Below are 20,751 nucleotides of genomic sequence, written 5' to 3' on the forward strand. Positions count from 1 at the left end.
CTAATGACGTCACCAAAACAATAACGCAGGCATTGATGAAGAGGCTCCATCTGAGGACTCTAGTAAACGGTGGACAGACCTGACAGCAGCAGCTCCGTTTTTCCTTAGATATAATTCCCATTAAAGTTTTATCATTTGTTCTAAATAACACTGAACTTTAGGAGTTACTCAATACTCTCAATAGTCTCAATACTGTATTTATTGTTTAACCTAAGGAGGCACACTTCAGTCTGTTTAAATGACTGTTGAATAATACTTTACAGAACTATATTAGTCTTTCTTTTAACCCATTTGAAATAAAACTTTATTTTGTTCTGTAATTGTTATTTAAATTTTCATGTTTATTGAAAACTAATACTGAGTGCACGTTATCAGAGTTGTTGTTTGCCTTTAAAATCTACAGAGTTTTTGAGAAGTGACTAACTTAAGGCTACCTGACGTCATTTACACAGAAACATGCAAATTAGTGTCAATGTAAAAACAAATCGTGATAAAATCAAGATCGTGATTTTATCATTAAAGAATTGTGATATAAAATTTTTGCCATATCGCCCACCCCTAACCCCACTATTATTATGCTGAAATAAAAAAAAAGGTTTTCAAAAATGCACAATATGCTGCTACATGCTGCTACTATCTCGACATCACAACCTCATGTAAAGTTTTGCATTGCATAAGTAAGGGTCCTGGCCACAAAATATGTATAACGTGAACGCATTAATGTTGTTATTGACGGGGCGCATGGGAGAGGGCATGGTTTTCACACTGTGGGTAAAAAGCAACATTTATTTTGTTTCTGTCCTTCCTGTATGTCCTGATTTCAATCGTGCAGCAGTCAGAATGATGGTTTTCAGCTTTTCACTTCTGTTTGGACTTGAGGATCATGGCTATCTTCTATGTGTGGTGGATCTTTCATGTTCAAAGTCTAATTTAGGCTTTATACCTGGATGACTAAACTGTGTTTGTTGTAAATCAGTGCAGCATAAGGTGACCTGCTCCAGTCTTTTATTAGTGCTTTTATAGGCTCTGTGTAGCTTGTCCCTGTTGGCCCACTGGACCTCTGACCATGCTATTATTATTACCAGCTATAGCTCATACTCACGACACTGTACATAGAATTATTGCACATACACACACACACACCTTTGTTCTATTTCCAGGGGGTTAGACAAGGACAGAGTCCCCTGTGTTGTCCTTACCAAAGACCTCTGCTTTACACAGGCACAGGCTGGCCCCTGGCAGCACACACACACACACACACCCCTGCCAAACTCTTGCTGGGTGAATGATGACAGGGTGATGAGGGAAAGAGTGGGGCAACTGAGATGAGGGGAAAAGGGAAGGAGAGGGGGAGAAGAGACGGGAGATGGGGAGAAGAGACATAGTGGAAAGCTAAAGGGTCAACAGCGCTCTTGTCGCCACTAATGAGCCTCAAGCCAGCGAGAAACAGAGAGAGACCTATGAATTGCCCATTAACCATGGAAGCTTTGCAGCAGTGAGCATACTGTGGTTTCTAACTATGTAACATTGGGAAGAGCACATTACCAGCATCACCACAGTCACAGTGCACCCATGAACCATCCAACCACACACACCCCATCATAAAACTATTTCAGTTCTTTTCTCTTCAGACCCAAACTCTTTGCATGTGTTTTGATTAGATTGATAGTAGCAATGCAATGTTGCATTGCTACTATATATTGCATTGCTATATTGTTTTTTTTTGCAGTATATAATGATTTTACAAACAGTTCAATACTGTTATTTAAAGAGACTTTATATACTGTATATAGTCCTAGTAAATAACCTTATTTATTAGTTATTACAGAAGATGTCCATGACCTAAGTTATGACACGCACAAACCATCCAGAGTTTTCTTGTTTCTTGGTGATCTTGTGGTATATCTGGATCTAGGTCTACATCTGGGTCCGGTATTCCTGGAGCTTTTTGTTGTTGGGTTTCCTCTTGTGTAGCCAGGGCAATATCTGGTTCCATGATGCCTTCTGGTACATTTACTACAACAGCTGGCTCATTGTTACCCTCTCTTAGAAGCAGCTCAAAATCCATTCCCTGGTAGTCTGTAAACATTTCATCCCAGCGGATGAATGAAATTTCTGCCTCTCGTTGCAATGCCGATGTCTTCCTGGTTTTTTATGGAGTAATCTTCTTGGTGGTCCTTGAAAAGATCAGCCAAAGAGATAACTGAACTTTTTCCACTGTCTGCAGCTGAGTTGTCTTCTTGCCTGATTTGAAACAGTGTAACCAAGGACTCAACTGAATCTGGTACACTGTGTGGAGCCATCTCTGATTTTTCGACGTGGTACCAGAAAGGCTGCTCATCGCTGGTGTCCGCTATGGTGGAAGGAGGGTGGCTTGTTGAAAAAAATGGGTGCTTTAACACCTCTGAAGGCTTAATACGCTTATCAGGATCTAGATGCAACATCTCCTTGATAAGCTGGACAAGCAGAGACTGGTCAGGGTGGTATCCATCCCTCTTTGCCATCATATCTCCAATGTCATCAAGGCAGCTGAGTTTGTAATACCTTGTCTCTTTAGAACAATAGTCATACTCATTGCTGAACTCGTCACATGTCTTGAATCTCCACCGCTGTTCGCTGTCTGTGTTGTGTTGGAAGTAGCGATTGGTTGCTGCCCCACGATCCAGGATGTGGTCTGCTGGCTGGCCCTGAGTTTCTATTATGAATCTCATAACATCATAGGGGTCATCCCCGGGATATGGTGATGCTCCAAGTGCCAGGTCCACAGCTATCACACCAAGTGTCCACATGTCAATTGCTTCATTAAACGGAGCTTCCACGATCACCTCTGGTGCCTGGTACCAGAATGTTTGTACAGGGGAATCGTATGTGGTCGATGACGAAAGCTGTGCCAGACCAAAGTCAATGACTTTGACTTTGATTGGTTTATCAAAGCTGTCCACAACCATGACATTTAGGGATTTCAGATCTGCATGTATAATCCCAACTGACTGCAAGTGAACCAGAGCTGTGGCCAGCTGATACAAAATGGACTTAATCTCAGCAAGCGGAATAGGGCCCTGCTCACATATATAGTCATCCAGGTTTTGATCGAGGAGCTCAAAACTAAGACAAACATTGTCCTCATGGACGAAAAATCCATGAAACCTAACAATGTTGCAGGTATCTGGATCCAGGGAGGAGAGATGTCTTAACATTTCCATCTCATATTGTGCCAGCTTTGCGTTTTCTTTGTCTCCCCCGTTTATCTTGACGGCTTCTTGCATGTTAGTTTTTGTATTGCGGCATTGGGCCACAACACCAAAACCACCTTCACCCAGGACTTTTTCAATCCTGTGGGATTCCTGGAGAGTGCTTCCAACTTGAAAAAGATCAGTCATCGACATCCTGTTTTCTTTTCCAAAACAATCTTCCAGCAGTATGTGTACGTGTTCCAAGTAATGTAGCTAAATGCCGTGTCGACTCCTAGTGCAATTGTCTCTATGATACAGTTAGGGACTTGCACTTATACCTTTAAGTCACATGATAACTGTCATTTTTTTATGTCATCAAAGGAAACATTCTTTGCCTTTAATCTTCAGTGACATCATCGCCCTAGCAACGGAGCATGTGCAGAGATTGTCTGCAGAGAAAGACAAATTACAGTGCAGAAGAGTACTAATTCTCTTCACTTCTAAACCAGCAAAAGTAAACAAAATCAAACAGAGAAAATCAAACTTCCCTTTAAAACTGATAACATGCACAAAATATTTTTTTTTTAAATTACAATATTTCTAAACAGCTGTGTGCACAGTGAATGAGAATGTATATTCCAATTTCCATGCATCTATCCTTTAATCATGTAGTGGAAATTTGGCCTTTTTTGGGCATCTCTAGCACATCCAAACTACATGTGTAGCAACATTTGGTATACATGTGAAAAAGAGCTGATGTTCAAGCAAGAGCCTCTAAATGTGCTTCAATATGAAGCCCGACTAGAAATAAACCTAAATATGAGTTTTAAACCAAGCTCATGAGCTAGAATCTGTAAAGACAAAGCTGAATCACATCACTAAGAAAAAGGAGTAAGAGGGGAATGAGCAAGTTGCAGACAGTGATTGAGGTAAACAGAGAGAGAGAGATGTTGTCAACATGCTCTCCAGAGAGCCAAATGCCTCAAGCATCTTCTCATCCAGCACTGGCATAAACACACCGCTCCAATCCCGCGGAGAATGAGCGAGTGTGTGCATGTGCCTGTGTGAGTGTGTGTATGTTAAACATAGCTAGTGCCTCCTTCCCATGTGAGAAAGACAATGTTGAAGCGAGAGTTGTACTACTGAGACATGCTGGCTGATGCAATGAACAACAAAACTTGCAGAGTGGAAAAAATGCATTTAATTATGTCACGTTAGTGTCTGTGTGATTTTTAATAAAGGCAGGGGTTGAGATTAGACTGTAAATTTGGAACTAAAAGCTAACACACACACGTGCACACTCATTCATTCACACACAGACTCATACACACACACACTTTGGCCAGCATCCAGGTATTTGTTGTGACTTGGCGTTGGAAGCAGAGGACAGCAATGGTTGGCCTTTAGGTTCCCCTAGTGAGCCAATATCTGTTCTCTAATTGGTTGTTAATGAGTAAGTGTGTGTGTGTGGGTGTAGGTGTGTGTTTTGGTGCATATGAAACAAGAGAAAAGGACAGTGGGTATTTGTGTGACAGTAGGGAATGCAGTGGGGATCTTAAACATCTGTCTAACAGACTGGAACACTTGAAGCCTTGACCTGATTCTACACAGACACATGCGTACACACAATCTATACACACACTCTTTGTTGTTTGAGGTGTATTTGTGTGCATGTGAGTGTGACTGTGCGCTTAGAAGGAAAGTGTTGAGCCTCTGCAACACACGCGCGCGTGCACGCACAACGAGAGTGGACTTTATACAGACATCTGGCAGAGCAGTCTGCTCCAATGGCAACAGAACTACAAGCATCTGCACCCCACCCCCCAACACACACACACTACAACTAATCTAACTGGATAAGAACAATACCTAATTTGTCACAACTACTTTTGGTGCCAATATTCCAATACAGAAATATGTTATCTTGGATACTGATGTTCATTCTTGAATATATTTCAATGGAACTGAACAACAGCGGTGATGGATTAGCGCACTGGTGGAACTCTGGGGCCAATTACCCAACAATACAAAATGGTACCTTTTTTAGCCATCAATAGTGTTAAAGGGCAATGTTTTGACAGTTGACTTGATTGACTTTATGCATGGGTTTAAGGTGGCACAGATGTAGGCTATGGATGTATATACATACAAGTAATGTAAAATACATTCCACCTGTTACAAGAGGGGGGTGGGGAAAAACTGCCAACAAGTGTAGCGCTACTGGAAGAAGGAAGATGACCTCTACCTAATGCAAAAATCTATTGGCATGTCACAAATTGTTTTCTTCTGTGAGTTGACAACTGCCCAATAATGTTGAAAGTGTGTGGGACTGTAACCGTTTACAGAAACCACAACATGCACCGTTTGGTTCTAAATGATTTACACTATGATCCTTATTATGCATCAGAACCAGGCATCGTTGGCCTGATCATTTTTTTTTATCAAATATTTGAAAACTTTTCTGTGAGTTTGAGAGCAGAGCGAAGACACTTCGACATTTCAGCATCTGCTGTTTTGGCTTGGTAGAAATGAGAAGTATTAAGCTGAAGATGGAGGGAGAGCCTGGCAGCAAGGAGATGGGCTCTGATGGAACAAAAAGCTGCAGGCGAAGTAGAGAGAGAGAGAGAGAGAGAGAAAGAGAGAGACTTCAGCCCCAGAGGTCAGTGTCGGAGGAATAGCTGGGATGCCAAGAGATCAACATTTATTTTGCAGCTACATTTATTCCACACAGTTTCTTTGCCGGGTTGTTTCAGTTATTCTGCAGAATCCTTGTGCGATTTCTTTGTTGTTTTTGCTCACTTTTTTCCCCTCCGCTATTTCCTTCCCTCCCCCAACCCCTCTGACTAAAAACAGATGTTCAAGCATGAGGAGCTGAAACATAAGTCACAGAAAACACACAAAGCTTTACTGACCTGCAACAGTGAAGTGTGAATGTGTGTGTTCTGTGTGTGACACTTTACTCAAAAAAGCCTCTATTACCTCTGTTAAAATGGACTTTGGTGAATACAATTTGAAACATGTCCAGGTCTAGAACTTAACTTCTTCTCTAAAATCATCTCCTTTTCCTCCCTCTGTTCTTTAGACATGCAGCATCATTAGCTCCACACTTTGTTGTGCTCAATATACTTTAAATACTCTTTTAGGTTCATTTGTTTAATTGCATTTCAGTCATTAATGCCAACCCTGTTGCTTTAAGTGCCAATAGTGAATACAAAAACAAGGCGACGTACACAGAAAAAAAGAAAAAAAACATCCCTGCCATTCTCTGCTATTGTAAAGCCTAATCTCCACTGGGAAGGTTTTCTGGGTCAGGTGTGCAAAGAAAAAAAACAAAAACAACAACGTACAGTGGAGGAATCCCAAAGTGACACAGACAGAGATCTGTGGGAAGCGAGGGCTTGGCTCCAGCACTCGAGTGTCAGTTGGCCATATAGGTTAATGTGCCACAGTGGGACAGCAGCTCACTTCCCCCCAGATAGCCTCGACTATCAACTGAGCTAATTCCACATGGAAAGCTCCAGTCTGGCATGTCAGGCTTTTTTCTGGCACAGTGGACATTTGTCGGCAGCAGCGATGCACATTTTCAACTCTCTGCTGTAAATGTGTTATTTTTTAATCCTTCTTCCTGTGATGTTCAGGCTATGAACTAAAGATTCCCCCTCTAAGCATGAAAAAAAAAATATAAAGATTTTCTGGCGGATATAGTATATAACTTTGATGCTAAATATCCACTCATGCAGGAAAATGTGTGTTGATCCACTGTGCCACAACAAAAGCATAAAATAGTAATGTTTATTTAGGGCATAGGATATGTTTATGTGAAAACTGAGGTTAAGATTTTAACCCATTTTCACCCAAACTCTTCTCTTTTCTAAAACGTATAGAAGCCTTAAAGAAAGCAGCAAGTGAATGCTTGGATGTTATTAGGCCTGATCTGGGCATTTTTTCACATTATATTGGCCTAAATAACCCTGATTGAATACTGTGAATCTTAGGGGGTGAGTTTTGACACCTGCAGTGGAATAAAAATCCACAAATTCTCTCAAATTGACACTAACAAGATTCTTTAACCAGTTATAATACCAAGTGTTGCCGATGGCAAGCTGTATCAACTACTGCTAATTAAGGTTAATTCCGTGGGTGTCTGGATGACAGGCCAAAATTAAACTTGCTTGTTGTTGAGGTTGTGTGCTCTCAGCAGCCAACAGATTGTGTTTCAGGAATAATTACAAAAAAAAAACAGCTTAATGGTTCTAAAACACTTTTATTGTTTGGATCATTAAGCTGTAAAATAAGCTGATACAATTTCAGCTTGTTATCTAGATGTGCAAGGTATTAAAATTTCATGTGTTCTCTCACCGTAGCCTCAATGTACTACTGAGGATATTTGGCCCTTATCTTGATGTTTAGTATGCACTGCGCCTTCACTGTAAGAATGACAGCAATGGTAGATTTTTTGAAGGCAGTCAAAAACTGGTGTTCACATAGTGGTCCACCCTGTGGCCATGGGAATACGTTCATGCATTGTGTGCTATTTGTGGGAGGAGGCAGTGTGGGGAATATTGACTATGGACATAGCTTCCGTGACATCGCAGTGGTTGGGGCGTGAACTGCAAGTTTTGACACTGCCGCATGGGTTTCATGTCTGAGCCCCGAAGGTTGCTGCTTGCTATTTTAGTTTTTACTTTCTATTAATGCAATTCACTGAGGGGGTGCTCAGAAGGGGCTCCTCTAACTGGTCAGTTCAGATTAGGACTCACTGTGACAGGAAATCCTCCCTCAATGACAGCTGGAATCACCATCTCTACAGGGACTCCGCTGCACCTTCTTGGCACCTATGGCTATAGAATAGTATTTTTTTTTACTTTAAAAAAACCATCAAAATATTATATTGACATATTATAAATTGTAAAGCCATGTATTTCACGTGTGTGTTAGGACCCCGACTGTCAGTGTGGTAGCCAAGAAAATGGTGGAGAAACTTGTGTCAGGCATGGGAGGTTTGCCTTTTAACACAAACAAATTTTTTTCTAGGAAAAAAATGTGACCTTTATTGGGGGCATCATAGATGTTTACACAGACAGACAGATACTGTAACACTTTTGTTTTGGGGGATGGCATCTACTACAATTGGCCTACATTTACTGGATGTAGACAAACATCACCTCTGCAGGTTTGCTACAATGCACTTTCTATGCAACATGAGCCAGATGATGCTCTTTAAGCCACTCTGTCCATTTGAGAACTATAATCTGTGTAATCTGAACTAAAGCCTTTCCTGACGGTCCTAATCCAATTACTACAGATTTCTGCAGACATTCACCCAATGCTACATGAGAGCCTTGCAAAATACTGTACAATACTTCTGTAAAAACCAAATCACTGCCTGTAAAGGTAATTTATAGACGTAAGAGAGGTATAAGGCTTTTAGAAACCCTAATGTTGTGTGTATTTTTTCATATTTTATATTAGGTTAGCTGTTTACTGTCCTGTGTGTGCATGCACTGTACATTTCCATTTTCACATACACATAAATTGAAGCCAAGAGATGTCTTTATGCTTTATCTTGTCTCAAAGAGCCTGCTGAGCAGCTATTAGGAAAACCCAAACAAAGCTGCTTTAAACACACACACACACACACATAGATACATATCTTTGCATTCACACATACAGACGTATGAATAATTGAAGAAACAAATATGCAGTAATGAATGCATCTGTTTGCGCAAACACACATGCACACACAGATGTCTCTCATAAACCCACACATACGCAACACGGCATAAATGCCTATCAATAAATAATTACACTCTTCATTAGATATTGCAGGTCAGCAGTTTTTCAGCGAGCTGCATAGATTTATGTCCAGCGCAGGCTCACGTAAAAAAGAGGAAGTTAGCCTTTTGACCCCTACCCATTCTACGACGGATAAAAGCTTTTCAGTTTAGGATGTGTCACTCAGCTTCTTAAACTCCTGCATCACGGTTGATATTTCTGTTCACAGGCAACTCTGAAATCTCCTGTGGGAGTTCCGGAGAGCTTCTGAGAAAAAGGTCACTTCAGATCCAACACATACAGCTTTAAGGCTAAGCAGCCTCAAGCTCCAAAACACTCCAAATCCATAACAAGCTGACACCCTCATGAGCCTTATAGCAGTCATTAATCCATTTCGTCATGTGCTGGAGTTAACAATGAACCACACTGTGCATTAAATTTAGTTCACAGACATCATTTATACTGAGGCTGAATCTAAGAAATCCCCCCTACTATTTAGAATCTTAGTATAAATTATGGAAGACTTCACAGCAGGGTGGGCAGCACGTGACTCAGCCAGAGGCAGAAAATATCACAAGACAAAAAAAAACATGAAAAAGTATATCAGCTGAAGTCATTAAAACGCCCTGAAGTAGGTAACATTTTGCTGCGTCATGCATCCGATTGTCTCAAAATGTGGGTGAGAAAAGTGCACCTCATCAAAAAGTGTTTCCCCCGATGGACTGTATTCTAGACAGCATTTGACAGCAATTCACCTTCCGTGCTGCATGTATTTATCACCTCCCTGTGAAAAAAAATACATCTTTACAAGTAACTTCATCTCCCATTAAGTCATAAAAACCTGAATTTAATAAAACAAGGGAGGAATTTTAACTGTGGCCTGAAATAACACCATCTGCTGTCAGCATTGTTTCACCTGTTCCTCTAGGACAACCATTCAAAAAAACAAAAACATACAAATTAATCTGCAATAGTGAACTAGTGAGAATCATTACTATCAAAAAGATTTTGGATGTGAACCAAATATCCAAATGTAATAATCTGTGATAACAACAAAGCCTTTTAGCATCTGTCAGCATTGTGTTTCGATTTGTATGCTTGCCCCATATTTTTCTGATTTGGTTGAATCTCCATCAGCACTATGATGTCATGAGCTGGTGGTGAAAAAAGGGTAAATTATTTTAAATGCCTACATTGATGCGTTTTAGTCCAGTGAAAAACTCTTAGGGACACACATGTTGTCTTCACTTAGAGGCTATTTTTACAGTGGAGTACAAAGGACTCATAGAAAGCTGTCCCACATGAATGTATAATGTTTTGTATTCCAAAAATGGGACCTAATCAGTTAATTCTTGAGTCCGAGTCAATCTTGTGTTCAGAAGAATGAGGTGGAGAGAAGGACAGACAACTAAGGCTGTCTTATGGTACATCTTTTCAAAATACACTAAATTCTAAAAAAGAAATGATATAAACTCAACTTAAAGGTTCAGTTTGAACAATTTTTAGCTGGATAGTATTCATTTAGCTATCAACTCACACAGGTGATTCGTGAGAGAGATTTAGTCATGGCAGTTGCATGCTCATCCTGGAGGTGCAAACACCCATAATTTCCATGTGCACTGACACATGTATTACATGCATAACTGCAAGACAGATATATATTTATTTATTGCATCATGGCTAATTTTGCTACGTCCAAATATTAAGGTTGGTGTGCATGAGTGCAGTGTAAGTGCAGCCATTAGAGGCTTGATATTCCCCAACCAGCAGACCCAATGCATGATGCAATGTGGGGTGATCCATCCACCGAGACCCACCAGTAATGAGACCACAGATACAATGGAGAGATAGGAAGAGAATGAAGCCTTGAACGGACGCAAACACACTCAGTCACCAGCCGCCAAGAAGACAGAATACAAAATGCCACAGAAATAGACCATAATCCTGGCCAGCAGTGATCAACGCTGATAAATATTAATAAACACTATTATGCTCTGAGAAAAACAGACAGGGTGAGAGAGAGAGGAAAGATAGAGAGAGGTAAAGAAGGCAGAAAGAAGGGGTAATAATAATAATAGAAGAGACTCTTCTTGCTCTTTTGTTATTGCAGGCAATTTTCCCTTCTGACGTGTTTCTACAGACAATACAGACTCGCGTACACACACACACACACTCACTCAAACACACACTGTTATTATCAGTCCATTTTCCCCTGTTTGTTTTCACCATTGTTTTGTCCTGCTTCTTTGGAGGCCAGGATAAGAGGTGGGTATGCACACACACACACACACACACAGAGAAGGGGAGAGATGCAGAAAAAAAGGAGATAAACACACATATACACACAGAGGATAGTATCTCCCTCTTTCTGTCTGAATCTCATTAGTCATGCTAAGGCTGTAGTGTTGCAGGTCAGCCTGCTCACAGAGATGTAGAGCTGGACGGAAGCCCACAGCCAGAGAAGGTCACCCACCACTCAGTTTAACTCCCACAAGACCAACACTGGCCTCCTACAGATAATTAGTGGACATAAGATGTGTCTGCAGTATGAGAGCAGCCATTGAGTTTCATATCATTTAAAGTCATCACTGTCTGAAATATGATTGATTAATTGCAAACAGACTATATTTTCAGCCAGTCCAGCAACCGGCAATGTCTCTTTACACGTCTTTTCACGTGCATCCAACCAAAGCCAGCTTAAACATCATTAGTCAATCCTACTCGGACTACAAACAAAATCAGTTACCAATCTGGTACCAGAAATCTTGGCCCTTGACTACAATAATTCCACACTCATTCTCAGCACAATGTGTGCTTGATCTCCGTTAGGCAACCCCTCAACTCACACATGTGAATGACTTTCTCTCCTATATGTGTATTATACTATCTATGCTGTATGAAAACTAGACTGAACTTGTTTTACTACACTGTACAAGTGGATGATGATATCTACTGTCAGAGGAACAGACACTCACTTTCCATACTGAGTGTCATGCAGAGCAGTTAGAAAATGATTTTCTCCTGCACTACACCCCATGATAAAGTTTGATAGCTTCCAGGTAGAGAAGAGTGTCTGAGCGTTGACTGACTGACCCGACCTTGCCTCCTGCAATGAACCGGTATGAAAGTTTCCACATGACACCAGCGCAGAAGCAACGAGCTGTCACCACGCTCGTCAGGAAACACGGAACACGCCTGCATGAGGAGATGATAAATTCATCACGCAGACATCCCCGGAGCGAGTTCTGCTGACATGACCTTGATCGATCGCAGGCAGAGCGACAGATGGCCATAAAGGACAATCATGTAACTGTATGTTCATTAGCATAATTACATGCATATACAGTACAAGGCCACATGGTGCTTGCACAGCGCTTGCAGAGATGTGACAGAGATGTTATTGTCTTGCATGAGATGTGACAAGACATTAAAAATAGCAACAAACATGTGGAATGTGACTCTTATTATTAGTTAAAACTTCAAATCTGTGACCAGATGAACCAGAAGTGACTTCTAGCATTAAAAACACTCGCTGAACAACATGCGTGGGAGGCCCTGGACCAAAGGTTAATAGATAGCCAATAGCAGCATAAATTTCAACACTGCTCAGTTTAGTTTGGTAGTGTTTAAACATGGTGTTCAACACAAATTTTAGTTTGATGATGGGCTTTTTATCTACATTCCCAGTTTTGATGGATTTTGTTAGTGTGATTTTTTTGGGATCTTTGTAGTCCTATACGTCACTGGTAACCACCACCAAGGATGTAGGCCATAATGCACTCACACTGCACTTACCACAACTAAACAATTAGTATTTCATAATTATATTACATTACATAGTCACTTTACTATTGCTCACATATGTAAGTAAATGGTGATTTTTGTAATGAATCTTGCCTTTGCAGAGCAAAGTTATATTAGCAGTTTCTAATGATGCATACATCCACTGGTGACACAGTGAGTATTATTTAAGTGTCAACATATCCACCAGTATCTCCATCTTATTGGATGATAACAATGTCTTGTGAAAAAAAATATTGTATTTAGAGAACCAACATGACTAACATGACTAACATGAGATAAGAGTCCCTGCCATTGCCATTTATTGTCAGGCTAATGAATGTACAGGCTTAACTGGACATCACACAAGAATAATGTCCAAGTGGGAAATCACAATTACAGCAGAGCTAGCTGATATTATGCTTAGGCATCATCTTCGATGTAATGCATGCAGAAGTTGGCGAGAATTTCAGGGTGAACCAAATTAGCAGACTGACAACTTTGTATAATCAGTACTCATTTGTTTCCACCTTCCTCTGCTCTTTTTTAAACTTCACTCTGGCATCATTCCTCTTTTCCCTCTATTGACATCTTTCATTTCTTCCAATCTTTACCCCTTACTCCCATTAAACCCACAACACCGACGTTCTGTCATTCCCCATCACTCTGCTCCCCTTTATCACTGCATCGTCTGTTCCCTCCACATTGTATTTTCAGATCACATCCAAGCTCTGGCTTTACACACTAAGTCACTCTATACCTCATCACTCAGTGGAAAGTCAAGGAGAGGGCAGAGAGAAATGGTGAAAGAGCAAAGGCTTGAGAGGGAGGGAAGAGAGAAGGAAGAAGCTAAAAAGAAGCAAAGGAAGCAAAAGTGCAAAAAAAATTAAAGGAGGTTAAGGGTCAAAAATTATAGACAAAGACAGAGGTCAAAGGGAGGAGATGAGGAGGGGGGGGTGCTACAGAGAAGCAGAGTAAGAGAAAGATAAAAGAAGGAGCACTGGGAGAATGGGGTTAGTAAAATGAAAAGAAATTCTCATGCAAATGATGAGACAAGAGTGAAAGACATGAGAGCAAAAGAGGAGATGGGATAGCAGGGAGAGGAGGAGGAGATGGAGACGGAGAGGTGGAGAGCAGTCCAGAGATTTATGGCAGGTTGTTATGGAGCACCGGCTGAATAACAGAAGGTGAGACCAGGTGAATTATTCATGAGCATACACGGCTGTGAGTGTGTGTGACATGTGGCTGACGGGTGCAGGTGAAACACACACTCACACGCACACACTCTGAGACACACTTAGGCCAGTCCATCTATGAGTAAAAGCAAAGACAAGCCATCCACAACCTGTAGATAATGGAATTACTCCTGAAACAACAGAGAGGAGATCAGAGAGAGAGCAGTTCTGTCCTCTGACTGGAGTCATTTAAACAGTATTAATATAAATTCCTGATGTAAGAATTTTTTCATCCCTTCGACCCCTGCTGGTGTCAGTGCTAAGATATTTCCTCTTGCAGTACTTCACAACGAGAAGTCAATTTATAATAATTTAGTTCTTTTAGTTCCACATCTGGTGGCTTCACATGGATCATTAGACACTGTATTTTAATTTGGCTGCTATTTTGCAGGTAGACTGCTGAAGATTCTCTTTACAATGAAAACAAAACCTCTCTTTGGATGGTAAACATACTGCTTTTGCTGCCAGCACTTTCCTACAATGTAGCATTTATTCCACGTGGCACAAAATGTGCGATCACACCTACTCTATGGTTGTTTTGGCCCAAACCAAAGTGGAAAATATCACCTCTGCTGTAATTCTGCTGGTTTTTCACTCTTTTCCTTTCCATAGGTTAACCAAGGAAAATCCAATGCATGTACAAGCAGGTTCTGGTAATCTGACACCCTGTCAAGGTAGTGGGTGCCTTCAGGGTGTTTGTTTCCGATTCTGTTTTCAGGAAACTATAAGAACCACTTTCACCTACGGACCAATAAACTGAATGACTAGTAAATGTCGAACAGCTGGACAGAATCTTTCCAGAGAGCCGAAACCAAAAACCACTAAAATGCTTTTGGCAAGGTGCAAAGTAACGTGAAGCTGTTCAGCTAAAACATGAACATAAAATGTCTTATTCTGGGAAAATGACGCTACATTCAAAACAATGAAAGACTCTATTCTTCAGACACACAGTCACAAACAAAACGTTATTGTGTGGATCACAAAATCCAACATTATGGTCACAAAACTGAGAGACTCAGACAGACAGATAGACACCTACCGAGTTGATGCAGGCCAGCTCCTTGTTCAGCAGCCAGGGCAGGGAGAGCTTTCCCTCTCCTCTGTAGCATGACTGAATCCTCTCTTTAATCTTCTCCTTTATCTGCCTCATTGTGAACAGACACAAAGCCGACTCTTTGGGCGGCTTAGCTCTGTTCTTCTGACCCTGGGCAAAAACAGTAAAGAGAACTTCTTCGTGCTCTTGAATCCCAAGAGAACGTGCCAAACGGGCTCCTGGTCGGGCTAAGTAAGCATCCTGAACCAAACGGTACTCCACTCCATCCTTGGTGCACCCGATGGGGAACTCAACATAAGAGTAGAACTTGGGATCGTCGACACAAAGGCGCACAATCTTAGATGTAAAGAACTGTTCGCTGCTTGCATCTGGTGAGGTGAGCTGGGTGTCGAGCTGTAAGGTGAGGTAATACACAAACTGCTCACTGTTGAAGCCGTAGATGTAGTAGATGTCAAAAGCTGGGAACTTGGAGAGTGTGTCTGAGGGTATCTTGAGCTGAGAAGAAACGAACTCATCCTGGTAGACAAAGCTGAACATGTCTGCGTTCTCCTCGTTGGACATTAGCTTGCGACTTGACAGGGTAGGGAAATACTCAGATTTCCCATCAATGGGAGTGCCAACAAAAAGTTTCCCACCACCACCAAAAATATCTGGGGAGATAACGACACCTGACATGGTGCCTGCCTCTGCAACGCTGGATAGATAATGCTCTTTACGGTGATGGGGCTCGCCAAGCTTGAATAAGTCATCTAGGCGCAGGAACTGGCAAATTCCCTGGGAAGTACTCCCACATGCAATTAAGCGGTTGTGGGCAGCATCAAGTAGCAGGAGTTTATTGACATTAGACGTCTGCACCAGCTCATACGGGCAGGACTGCACCCCAGGAGGAGGGTAACAGCGAGGGTTGTCTGTAACAGGGCCGGTAACGTGGCTGCGGAGCTTGGTGAGGTTGCTGGACAGCTTGTAGATCCAGTTGACGGCACCCAGATAGACCTCGCCGGTTTTGTTGTGGACGACCAAATGTGTAAGACCTCCTTCTGGTGGTGAGAAGGAGAGGAGGGGTGAGGAGAGGGAGGAAGAAGAGGGAGTGGTAGAGGTGGAAGGCATGGCGAGGAAGAGGAGGATGAGAAGGAGGGGCGGGTTGAGGTGGGAAGACATGGTGGTGCGGGGAGGGGGTGTGTGAGCAAGTGGGTGTTGGTGTCTATTTTTGAGAGAATAATCCTTCACAGGGTCAGTCAGTGCGTTATAGGACTGCAGGGTACAAGATACAAAAGAAGAGTTTCCAAGGAATCGACTTCTCCTTCCTTATTTTCCTCCTTTATCTGGTGTTGTTTTTATAACCTCATCCCCTGATCCTCAGCCTCATCTGCCACCAGCCCTGAGAAAGAAAGACAAAGCAAACACAGATGTCAATATGTACATGGACTTGTATTTTGAACTTATAGAGAGCTGACAAAAAAAGGATTCATTTGTTTGTAATAAAAATGACAAGACACTAAATATTCGCCCACGGACTCAGACTCTGAGGCTTCAGTGCTGAAATCTGAAAAAAACAAATGAGGGCACAATCGGCTTTGTTTTATTGACTTCTCGACTCTTGGCTCGCACCACTCTGAGGAGTGCATCTTTTAAAAGAAGACAGGGCCAAACATTGCTCCTCTGTGTATTGATTGTCTGGAGGTATTAAAGGATTCAGCAGACAAAGTGCACATACACACACAGAAATACATACACACACACATATATATATAAGGATACTCCATATAGGTAACGCATACAAAAAAAATACACACAGAGAAAGCCATTGTGATAGAAAGTATCACCCATAAATTACAAGAAGGGCTGCATGAAGAATCCTAAAGCATATTTACCACAGAGCAACAGAGCAGAGAAATGCAGGCAGGCTGCATCTAAAAAAGAAAGAGCAGAGAACTGGTCCAAACTGATAAAACAGGAGGAGACAGTCAGAGGGAGAGAAGTGAAAGCTATTTGGCTTCATATTGCTCTGATATACAAGCAGCAGAGATGGTAGGAAAGATTTCTATAAGTGAAAACTAAGAAAAAAAGTGAGGGAAAAGAAGGTGAGATGGATCATCCATCTACTTCCTATGGCATCTTTCTAACCCTTCCATTTTCTATATCCACTTACAGTCTGGGGAAGCTGGGGATAGGTAATACACAGCGCCACATACCTAAAAATCCAACAGAGGATCCTCAACCTGGTCAACATGCCAAGGCACATCTTATTCTAACTGGCATGGTACACCAATCACAGTAATTTAATTTAGCTTGTGTGAAAGGAATCATTGTGCACTCTGATGCACGCTGGAAATACTATGAACATGGCGTCTTGGGTTTAATATAGATAAGGATGCTTTGTATTGGCTTACTCAGATTGCCACTTTGAGTACACAGTGAAGAAATGTGTAAGAGAGAGCAAGAAGAAGTAGCAGATATGCTGAGGATGTAAGACGTTACAGCCAGTGGACGCCACCCAGAAACTGAGCTGCTGAGAGCAAAAAAAAGCGTCTGCGATGTGATGGGACTGAATGTTCGGCAACGCAATGCATCCTGGTACAAATACACTTACACCTTTCACTGTATACTTACAATATTTGACTAGCAGCAACTTCCCAGTAGTTTTTCAATCATACACTGTAAAACCTTATATTGTATATTTACAGTATTTTGCGTTGAGTTACTTTGACAAAATATTATTTTTTTTTACAGTTTCTATTAAAATTTTTAATTACTGTTAACACAATATTGCAAACAAAATTTTGTGTATTTACTGTATTTTACTGGCAGCAGGTTCACCAGTAAAGTACTGTATTATTACAGTTTCAACTATAGTTTAATTACACTACACTGAATTCACAGTTAAGTAGTGTTTGTAGTTACAACAATCGACTACACAATTTACTGTATATTAGTGTGTTTTTGAACGATTCACAGTCTTTTCTTTACTTACTGTAAAGTTACAGCATTTTTCAGTAGTTGAGCATCGCAATAAACACTGTAAATATTTCCTTGTAAATGTAGTTCACACAGAGCTCTATTGTTTCAAAGGACACAATCACCATCAACAATGTCTGGACACAGGCATCATTCAAAACATTACATTCATAAATGTCCGCTCACATTCCAACATAGGTGATGTCTGTCAGACTCTATAATCAGTTAAAAAAAACATGATACTGGTTCAAAGGCAACCCACATACAGTTCAACCCAATATTCTTTTCATTAGTTCATTAGTCCATGCGTGACTAAATACAGAGCACAAGGCTTGTTTCATAATGTGAGTTTGGTCAGCAAACTATCCTTGTCTCCAGTTTCTACTGCTGTTCCTTATTCCTCCCTTTCATTACATTCCTCTCTCTCCCTCTCTCTCTCTCAGACACTTCTTGTCAATAGTGTCTTTCATCTGCAGCCCAGCCGTGATTACAGTGGCCCAGATGACGATGCTGTTGCCTTTCCCATCAGGACAATACAGCCACTGTTAGCATCCTGGACACACACACCCACACACACACAGAGAGAACGTGAACATAAAACACACACATACAGTATGTGGTCTGAAGCGCTTCCAAACTGACTTCATCGTGCCTCACACATAAACACTACCGACATGACATGGCCCTGCCCACACACACACACACTCGAACCCATGCCACCCATGCAACTGCAAAACGTGTCATGCACATACACAGACGCTTGAGGAGAAAAGAGAAGCTGCCATTAAGCATGAACTATGAATGCTAAATGACACAATGAGAATGGCTATTTTTGCAAACATTTTTATCTCAGTTTCTCTGATGTGCTGAAATCTATAAATAAGTAAAAAACGTTGCAGCGCATGGGACTCGGTGGCCGTATGGTTTCAGTAGCCAGCAGAGTTGAGAGCTGATGATTGACGAGCTGTTTGACTAACTGGGACAAAGAGATGAGAGGGAATAGAAATGTGTGTGTGTGTTGAAAACAAGTTAGTGATTTGCAAGTCTTACTTCAATGTCATAATTAGATCAAAAGGAGGAAATGGCATTCGTGACTGAGGGAATTTTGTTAGGAAAGTGTCTGTGAACGCACAAAAAAAGACTTAAAAATGGGACAAATGATTCTAATTGGGACCTAACGTTTTCCATTGCAGTCTTCCTGACATATTAGTTATGTGTGGTCTCAACTGAATTCCTTTTAAATACTTACATTTCAGCATGTATCCATCTAACACACATACACTATCTGGACCACTATTATCTTACCCATTCAGTTTCATTAATAGTTGTTGCTGTATTTGTCCCACAATAGGCCTTCACTTCTGTGTGTGTCTGTGTGGGAGAGCATGTGTCAGGGCCATCCTGAAGCCCACCTGCCACATCAGATGAAGCTGTAGAGGCGTTCAGGTCTGTCTCAAACTGATTTATTGCTGCTGGCACATCGATTGTGCACACAGCTACAGACCTTGGCCAAACACTTAGGCAAATTTATACACACCACTTCTTTAGCATGGAGCTCACATCCATGCCTGCTGGCCTCACTCTGTGGATGTCTGTGTGTTTGTCTATGTGGAAGTGTGAGTGCGCGTCCTGCAGCTATTCGATCCTATTTACTACTCAAACACACACAGACACACTTCATGGCCCCGGACTTATCGGACTGTATGTACACAAAACATGTACTCTGTAACGGGGTCTCACTGTACAAACCGCAGGGAGAGTATTAACGTTCACAATGAGACCCTTTCCATTTGAAAACACGTTTTCCTTTGGACAAAGTGCAGTGGAGAGAGACATAAGCTGGGCTGAACTGCCTGGAACTCTGACCTACATTTATTAGCCTGTTGATTAAGGCAAGCGAGCCTAGAAGTTTTGCAAAGGGATCAAATACTTAGTTCATTCATGAAAATGTGAATTAATTTATAATTATTTTTCTGGATTTTTTTGTTATTGTTCTGTCTCACTGTTCAAATAAACCTACCACTGAGATTATAGAGGGATCATTTTCTTTGTTAGTGGGCAAACTTACAAAATCAGCAGGGGTTCAAATATTTTTCTTCCCCCTAACTGTAATCACTGCCATAATCATGTTGTTGCCAGCCTAAAGCTGATTCTAAAGCTTCCATTCAGCTGACACCATGCACTGACCAACCTAGTTTGCAGCCTTTTAGCCAGTGTGCTTTGAGTTTACAGCTAATCGAGAAGTTTAACCTGGAGAAACATCTCAGCATGACCCCCTCGATACAAGATTTGTGGTATGAATCACACTCAATAAGTGACACTTCTTTGCTCCATACACTAAATAATTGAACAAAGTCTGCATACAGAATGTGATCAATCCACTTTTCAACTCCAGGCTTCTTGCAACAGAGGGAAGTACAGTTAAGGCCATCGTGTAGGTCAGATGAGGACAGGGGAGAAGCTGATATGAGAACAGGGGCAGGAGGCGGACACACACTTGAACGTGAGGAGATTTCTATTTGGAATCCATCTTCCAAAAGGCGCAATATTGACAACTGCTAATACTGCAGACAGAGGCAGACTCACAGCCTCCTCTCCTGGTTTGAGGATGAGGAACTTGATTTAAATGACTCATACTGCGGAAGTGTTCATTTAAAAACAACCTTTCATTCTGTTTTTGGGTATTAGTCCAAAACTTAGTCTAAAGGATACCACTCAATAGATAACGTCTATCTTTATCGTCTATCTCATGCATGGCCGAGCTGCTGACAAATTATGC

At 41.4% G+C, this 20,751-nt stretch overlaps 1 protein-coding gene across 1 annotated transcript in view; it reads right to left on the minus strand.

Annotated features, from left to right (window-relative positions):
• plxna1a (plexin A1a) overlaps positions 1-20,751 on the minus strand; it is a 194,522-nt gene that overhangs the window by 150,354 nt on the left and 23,417 nt on the right. Inside the window, exon 2 of the mRNA XM_028409537.1 lies at positions 15,003-16,395. Within this exon, the coding sequence (XP_028265338.1) occupies positions 15,003-16,175 (1,173 nt within the window). The 5' untranslated portion in view covers positions 16,176-16,395. The remainder of the gene's footprint in view (positions 1-15,002; positions 16,396-20,751) is intronic.

Source organism: Parambassis ranga, chromosome 7 (assembly GCF_900634625.1).
Source record: "Parambassis ranga chromosome 7, fParRan2.1, whole genome shotgun sequence".
Lineage (NCBI taxonomy): Eukaryota > Metazoa > Chordata > Actinopteri > Ambassidae > Parambassis > Parambassis ranga.